Below are 8,542 nucleotides of genomic sequence, written 5' to 3' on the forward strand. Positions count from 1 at the left end.
TCTCTCTCTCTCTCTCTCTCTCTCTCTCTCTCTCTCTCTCTCTCTCTCTTTCTCTCTAAGAGAAAAAATTGGCCTGTGCATGGTGGTAGAGCACAGGAGTTCCAGCACTGTGGAAGATGAGGCAAGATCGGGAGTTGGAGGCCAGCTTAGGCTACATAGTGAGGCAAAGTGTTTATGAATACACTGTGGCTTTCTTCAGACACACCAGAAGAGGGCATCAGATCCCATTACAAATGGTTGTGAGCCGCCGTGTCATTGCTGGGAATTGAACTCAGGACCTCTGGAAGAACAGTCAGTGCTCTTAATGGCTGAGCCAGTCTCTCCCTCCAGCCCAGAGAGACTATATCTTTAAAAACAACAACAACAAAAAATAGTTCCAATGCTTTACAAACCTTGCAATTGCTGTGCGGTGGTGGCGCACGCCTTTAATCCCAGCACTTGGGAGGCAGAGGCAGGCAGGCAGACTTCTGAGTTCCAGGACAGCCAGGGCTACACAGAGAAACCCTGTCTCGAAAAAAACAAACAAAACAAAACAAACAAACCTTGCAATAAGCCAGACTTTTGTTTTTGCCAGCCCTTGCTTTTTGTATCATTTCCTAAGTTAAAAACCAACCAAAAGCCAGGCAGTGGTGGTGCATGCCTTTAATCCCGGCACTTGGGAGGCAGAGGCAGGCAGATTTCTGAGTTTGAGGCCAGCCTGGGCTGTCCTAGAACTCGCTCTGTAGACCAGGCTGGCCTCAAAACAAAAGAGAGAGAGAACACCAACCAACCAACTGACTGTGATAGAGTGTGCTTTTATCCTAGTACTTGGGAGGTAGAGACAGAAGGATTAGAACTGGATTACATACAGAGTTTGAAGCCAACCACAGTTATATAAAGTGAGTTGCTTATGGAGCAGGAAACTATTAGTATTCAACTGCCTGTGAGGTAAACTAGCAGATTGCTCACGTAGGGATGTGAAAGTGGTTGTGAAGAAAAATGTAGACATTTTAAAATATAGGAAGTGGGAGGGCATTCCTTTCTATTATTATCATTTTATTAGTATTAGCCTTTGTTATGGAATGTTTTCCCTCCAGATAGTTATAAACAGATCCAGGTAATGGCAATGTTTAATTGAATCAACTTTTTGTTTTCTTTAACTGAACACAGTGCTGATAATACTTGGGAACCAGAAGAAAATTTAGATTGTCCAGAATTAATTGAAGCATTTCTTAATTCTCAAAAAGCTGGTAAAGAAAAAGATGGTACAAAAAGGAAATCTTTATCTGACAGTGAATCTGATGATAGCAAATCGAAGAAGAAGAGAGACGCTGTAAGTATAAAGCCCTGCCTGTTGACGGCTCTTACCAAAAGTCAATGACTTGAGTTTTCATTGCTTTGAACTTTTTTCCAGCTAGAATACTTTTTATTTAGTTCATATTTTGTTCTTTAAGTTAGCATCCAAAGTGAAGGGCTTCATTATGGTATTTTCATACACACTTACCATTATTATACTTTGTTGTAATTCATCTCCCTATCCCTTCCCCTTTGTTAGTGTCCTTTTGGGGGTTGGTCTCATGTAGCAGAGAGTGAGTGAGTGGCCTTGTACCACTCATCCTGTTACCTGACTTCGGCTTAAAACTAGGTGAGGTGTCTTGAAGACAAGGTTTCTCATTGTAGCTCTGCCTAGCTTCAAAGTCACAAAGCTGCCTGCCTTTGCCCCCTAAGTGCTGGAATTCAAGGCATTCACTGTCATACCCAGCTAAGACTATTTTCCATTTGTATGGTGCTTGGCCTATATATCTGTACCTCATGCATGCTCAGAAGCTAGGTAACAGTATCAGGTACCATGGGACTGAAATTATAGGTGGTGTGGGCTACCATTGTAGGTGCTGGCAATTGAACTTAGTTAGATTCTTTGGTAAATGCCTCTAGCTGCTCCAGCCCCGAGTATACTTTAAACTCCAATTAAGAAAAGAAAGAAAGGCCGGGCAGTGGTGGCGGGCAGTGGTGGCGCACGCCTTTAATCCCAGCACTTGGGAGGCAGAGGCAGGTGGATTTCTGAGTTCGAGGCCAGCCTAGTCTACAGAGTGAGAGTTCCAGGACAGCCAGAACTATACACAGAGAAACCCTATCTCGAAAAAGAAAAAAAGAAACCTTTTCTAGAGTTAGGCATAGTGTCACAGATATGGTAATCTGTACCCTTAGCTTTAACTAGATTGTACTTCTTTTCTGTTGGCCTAGTGTGATAATTGGAGGAAAGGTCTGGTGCTGAATTCGGCTTCTATCCAAGCACTCAGCACACATTAAATTGGTAGCAGACTGGGTTTCAAGTGTGGTCGTATCAATTAGGTAACAAGAACCTTTCATATAAAGCAATAAATCTTAACATCAACCCTGTTGAGTCTAGATAATGATTCAGTTGTATGTATGAGAAAAACAAGATTAATTACAGTGGAGATCTGAAAGTAAAGTGTATGCTTAAAGGAAATATCTTTAGTAGTAGTGCCAAAGCTAGGTTGGGCCAGCAGTGCTCTAAACAGCCTATCAGTGTATCACTGATACACCACCAAAAACCTGTGACATAGGGACTAATTGTTTCTGATAGATAATAGGCCTGAACCACAGAGCTTAATTAATTTACCTAGACCTAAAGGGCTAGAGTTGTTAATCTAACTCAGTCTGGTTACACTGATGTGAAACTTGAATAATTTTAGTTTTCTGTTATCATCAGTTCTCAAATACTTATACTCAAACAGTATGTAGGCTATAATTATCAACATTTATTGTTTTAGAAATTGAAAAGCAGCCAGGTATGAGGCATGGCTTTAGTTCTAGTGCTGGGGAAACAGAGGCAGGCAGGTCTCTCTGAGATCCAGACTAGTCTGTCTATAAGTAAGGCCCTAAGGCGGTTGGGAGTGGACATTTTAGGGCTGCAGAACTGGTTAAGAGCACGCACTGCTCTTCCAGAGGATCTATTTGGTTCCCAGAACCCACTTGATAGCTCATGATAGTCTGTGACTTCAGTTCCAACGAATCCAACACATTCTTCTGACTTCCATAGACACCAGGGACACAGACATACATGTAGGTAAAATATTCTTTAAACACAGAGATAATTTTAAGAAAACGGTTTCCAAGTACTAGTAATTAAAGAACATGCGCTACTCTTGTTGCACTTATGTGAGTACTCAGAATTGTCTGTAACTCCAGCTTCAGGGACATTAGTGCCCTTTCTGGCCTCCAAAAGCACCGGTACTTACAGGTGCTTAGAAAAAAAGTACACATGATTTTAAAAAATAAGTACCAATACCAAAAGGAAAAACCTAAACAAGAATAATAGTTTATATGTACAACTGATTGGAAACTGGTCAAGCTGGCATCCCCCTGTAATCCTAACACACTTGAGAAGTGAATTCAAGGTCATTAGCTACGTAGCAAGCCTTCACTACATTAAAACCCTATCGTTTTATTTTTGTAATGCATTTATACAAATATATACAAGCATGCATATAAATAAAACCTATTGGGTATAGAGCACGTTATGAAAAAGAGGAGTCTCATCGATGTCTAGTTTAAGGAAGACAGGGTTGGGTGTGATGGTTCATACCTACAATCCTAGCACTTGAGGGACTGAGGTAAGAAAATTGTGTTGAAACTTTGAAGCTAGCTCAGCTTTCAGAGAACTTGTCTCCAAAATAAAGCGATTGTGGTTTTGAGATAGTCTCATGAAACCCAGGCTAGCCTTTAACCTCCAGCTACCAAGTACTGGATCAATCCCAGGACTCATGGCACCGTGCCTGGCTTCCTGTGATATATTTTAGGGAAAGTGTATAAAGACAATCCCAAGTCAGATAACTCAAAATATGACTTTAGTATTTTTTTTATGTCTTTAAAATAAGCAAATAATTTTAGACTCAATTCTTAGAAGTAAATTGATTAGGTTTTATTGTTTGGGGTTGGCTTTTGTAATATTAACTAATTATATTACAACTAAATACATATTATACACATAAAGAATTAGATGTTATCTATATTTATAGCTAAATGTATATTATGGCTTTATAGTGATAACTAATTTATTTTTGAGACAGGGTCTCTATATAGCCCTGGTTGTCCTAGAACTCAAACTCGGAGATCCATCTGTCTCTGCCTCCAGAGTGCTGGGATTAAAGTTGGCATCACCACGCCCAGCAATAATAACTAGTGTTATATTAGAAATGTTAATGGAGGGGTCTGAGTGTATGTATATATGCAGCTGCCACAAAGTCAGAGAGGGAGTTGTCCCCTGGAACTGGAGTTAGAGGTGGTTGTGAGCCATCATGTGGGTGCTGAGAACTGAAGCAAGTTCTCTATAAGGCAAGTGCTCTAACCACAGCCATTTCTAGCCCCTTGTGGGCTTTTTATATGTATGTTTTTAGGCTGCAGCCTTTGCTATGTAGCCCAAGGTGCACTTAAACTTACAATATTCCCGAGTACTGAAATTATAGGCTTGTGCTACAGTAAGTGGCTGCACATTTATTTACTTGTTTTTGGTTTTATTGGTAGGTGGTTCTTAATCAAACTTCACTAGTCTAGACTAGCCTTGAACCTCTAAAGGTTCTGCCTCTATCTAAAGTTCTAGGTTTTAATTTTCAAGAGTGCATAGTTGCTCAGTATATTGTATACTGTATACTGTAGTTCTAATGGTCAATAAATTAAAGCCTGGGGGGGGACGGTTGAAAATTTGGAGCTAATCAAGGATACATAGTAAGGCTTTTTATTTTATTTTTTAAGAAAGGGTCTTGTCTAGCCCAGGCTTAATACTAATTCCTCATGCTTCTGCCTCCAGCTACCAAGTGCTGGACCAAGCCCAGGATTTCTTGTATTCTAGACAAGCAATTTACCAATAAAACTGTGTCCCCAGTCTTGAGCATGTTTTCATATCAAACTTCAGTTCTTGTTCTAGTTGTTCCTGGCTTACTGTTGGGAGTTCTGGTGAAAGTTGTATTTCATAAAAAAAAAAAATTAATGTTATGCAGAAATAACTTATTTAAGCTATTACTTAACCTATAAACAGGCTGACAAACCAAGGGGCTTTGCCAGAGGTCTTGATCCTGAACGAATAATTGGTGCCACAGACAGCAGTGGAGAATTAATGTTTCTCATGAAATGGTAAGTGTGTGGACAGTTGTTTTGTTGGGTTTTTTTTATTTTATTTTATTTTGGTTTTTTGGTTGTTGGAGGTTTTTTGGTTTTACTTTGTACTGTGTGCATGCATGTTCTACCTGTGGATGTGGATTCCTGAGTTCAAACTTAGGGTGCCAGGCTTGTGTGCCAAGCATCTTTTACTGTTAAGCCATTTTAGTAGCCCTCATTCAAGGCTAATTCTAATGCAAGGTTTCTTTTTTTTTGAGACAAGGTTTCTCTTTATAGCCCAGGCTGTCCTGGAACTCACTCTGTAGACACCAGGCTGGCCTCGAACTCAGAAATCCACCTGCCTCTGCCTCCCAAGAGCTGGGATTAAAGGCATGCGCCACCACTGCCTGGCTTTTCTTTTTTTTTTTCTTTTTCTTTTTTTTATGCAAGGTTTCTTACATAGAGTGGAAATAGTTAGCTGAGCGCAGTGGCTCGAGCCTGTGAACCCAGCAGGCTGAGGTAGATTGTCATGAGTCAGTCCAAGTTGAAAGACAAATGCATAGCCTCTTTGGAGAAGTGAAGTTTTTTTGAAATGTAACCTCAGCTACCATACAACCCTCTCTAGCAGCACTTTCTTTTTTTTTTTTTTTTTTTGGTTTTTCGAGACAGGGTTTCTCTGTGTAGCCCTGGCTGTCCTGGAACTCACTCTGTAGACCAGGCTGGCCTCGAACTCAGAAATCCGCCTGTCTCTGCCTCCCAAGTGCTGGGATTAAAGGCGTGCGCCACCACCGCCCGGCTCTAGCAGCACTTTCATTTTGATTTAATTATTTATTGAATGGATCTCCGTTAAACATACAGAGTTTAAAATATTTAACCAGTTTCTTTTCCCTCACAACAGGAAGGACTCAGATGAGGCTGACTTGGTGCTGGCAAAGGAGGCAAATATGAAGTGTCCTCAGATTGTCATTGCCTTCTATGAGGAAAGGCTGACTTGGCATTCTTGTCCTGAAGATGAAGCACAATAATTGTTTGCATTTATATATATATTTATACATATATATATAAAGTCTGGATCTTGGGTTTTGAAATAACTAGTGTGGAAAAAATAGCATTCTAATAAAAGTCAAGTTTGATATGCTGGTTTTGAAAGTATTGACGGTAGTTGGGATAGTTTTGGTTTTTGTTCTGCATCAAAAGGCACTGATTGCTTTGAGCAAGTAAGAGCTTTCTGTAGTTGCTTCCTTTAACAATAGAATATTTGATACCATGTTGTATTTCCTCAGCTTTGAAGAACGGCTTTTCTTAACCGCTGGGGAGATTTTACAGTCGCTACTCAGTCTGAATTTATTTTTAACTGGGACACAGAAGGACCATCCTGAGTTTGTTTGTATGTGGTGTATGCATAAAACACAATGACTTGTTTGTTTTGTCTTGTTTTTAATACTTAAAGAACTGAAGATGAAAACACAAGTGGATGAGATTCCCTCATTGTGAACATTTTTCTGGAACCGAAACCTTTCAGATTAAACAGATTCTGTAATTTATTGGATAGTTTAAAAGCAACCACATCAGAATTGATGTATTATCACGTAAATACAGTAGTTTATTTACTGAATGTTGTCCATACCAACTCCACCTTCAGAAAATGGAATTAAACAAAGTAGTAGTGTGACTTAATAAAAAGACTTGGGCCTAGTGTGGTGGTACATGCCTTTAGTCCCAGCGCTCTAGAGGCAGGTCCAGCTCAGCTAGTCAGCCTAAAGGTTCCTCTGGTGAACCATTCCTTTGTAGAAAGTTAAAATCTGTACTAAAAGGTTATTATTCATGGAATCTGTTTGATGTGGAAATAGAATCATGGTTGGAGCTAATGTTGGCAACTTAAGACCTGCTGACTAAGTGAGTGAACAAAAGTTGCTAATACCAATTAATGACTTGCATGCTTTTTCTTTACCCTGACTCATTCCTTACTGGTAGGATCAATCTTTTCAGTATTTGCCTTCTGGTTCAATGAGCCAGAAAAGTAACTCTGTAGTATCAGAATGTCATCCAACTGTATATTTACTTTACTGTAAATAATGGTGAACAGTGGTCAATAAATAGTTTTATATTCCTTTATGTGATGGCTGTCTTTGTCATTGTCTGGTGTGCTTTGTAATAAGGGCTGGGAACATGTACGCAGAGTTTATCCTTTATTTTGTTTTTGAGTCGGAGCCTCTGTATTTATGCTCTCCTTGAACAGTCATCCTCTCTCAGCCTCCCAAGTGCTCGGAGAGGTTTTTGGTTTGTTGTTTTAAAATAGCCTCACAGCCGGGTAGTGGTAGCGCACGTCTTTAATCCCAGCACTTGGGAGACAGAGGCAGGCAGGCGGATTTCTGAGTTCAAGGCCAGCCTGGTCTACAGAGTGAGTTCCAGGACAGTCAGGACTACACAGAGAAACCGTGTCTCGAAAAACCAAAAATAAAATAAAATAGCCTCGCATCAGGTTAGGCTTAAACTTCTCATGTTCTTGCTTCTACCTTATGAGTACTCGGATTATAGACATATCATTAGCACATCTTATTTATACACGCATGTATTTATTTACTCACTGTCAGCATGGGCTGGGTAGTCCCAACAGTGACCATCTGCAATAGAGGTTTCATGAAGCTGGGAGCCATCCTGGCCTGGTGCTGAAGGTGTTGGGAGACCCAAGAAGCTTAGTGTGATGGGAACAGCTGACAGGCTGACTAAACCTGAAGCAAGATGGCAGGCAAGACTTCATTTTCTTTGGATCTCCCTCTTTATTTTTTAAGATTTTGCTTTTAATTAAGGGGCAGTGAGTGCCAGTACCTTCAGGGAATGGAGAACAACGCTGGTATCTGGAGTTACAGGCAGTTGAGAACCACCTAAAGCGGATGCTGGAAACTGAACTCAGGTTGTCTGGGGGAACAGAAAGTGTTTCTCATTGCTGATCCATCTCTCCAGCCCACTTTGGGCTTATATTTGGGTCACTGTTGGAAGGGCTGCACACTCTAGGGAGAGTCTTTACCCTCAGTTAATCTTCAAAATACCCGTATAAACCCACACAGACATTTCTAGTCCTAGCCCTTCAAGTTGACCTTTAACCCTTACACCCATTCATCTTTTCAGAGTCTTAGGCAGTACTTGTTGAAACTGTCAGGGGAGTCGGTGGTTTTGGTTTTGTTTTGTTTTGTGGTTTTGTTTTGGTTTGGTTTGGTTTTTCGAGACAGGGTTTCTCTGTGTAGCCCTGGCTGTCCTGGAACTCACTCTGTAGACCAGGCTGGCCTCGAACTCAGAAATCCGCCTGTCTCTGCCTCCCAAGTGCTGGGATTAAAGGCGTGCGCCACCACTGCCCAGCCTTGTTTTTGTTTTTTAAGATTTATGTATGTGAGTACACTGGCTGTCTTCAGACACCAGAAGAGGGCATCAGATCTCATTACAGATG

At 40.7% G+C, this 8,542-nt stretch overlaps 1 protein-coding gene across 2 annotated transcripts in view; it reads left to right on the top strand.

The window, feature by feature from the left end:
• The window catches only part of Cbx3 (chromobox 3), a 13,454-nt gene extending 6,242 nt beyond the window's left edge, over window positions 1-7,212 (top strand). For both annotated transcript variants that reach the window (XM_028790084.1, XM_028790085.1), the window contains exons 4-6: window positions 1,150-1,312; window positions 5,039-5,133; window positions 5,996-7,212. In XM_028790084.1, coding sequence (XP_028645917.1) covers window positions 1,150-1,312; window positions 5,039-5,133; window positions 5,996-6,122 — 385 coding nt within the window. In that variant the 3' untranslated portion in view covers window positions 6,123-7,212. The remainder of the gene's footprint in view (window positions 1-1,149; window positions 1,313-5,038; window positions 5,134-5,995) is intronic.
• Window positions 7,213-8,542: the final 1,330 nt, after the last annotated feature.

Source organism: Grammomys surdaster, unplaced genomic scaffold (genome assembly GCF_004785775.1).
Source record: "Grammomys surdaster isolate TR1022 unplaced genomic scaffold, NIH_TR_1.0 125861, whole genome shotgun sequence".
In the NCBI taxonomy this organism is placed as follows: Eukaryota; Metazoa; Chordata; class Mammalia; order Rodentia; family Muridae; genus Grammomys; species Grammomys surdaster.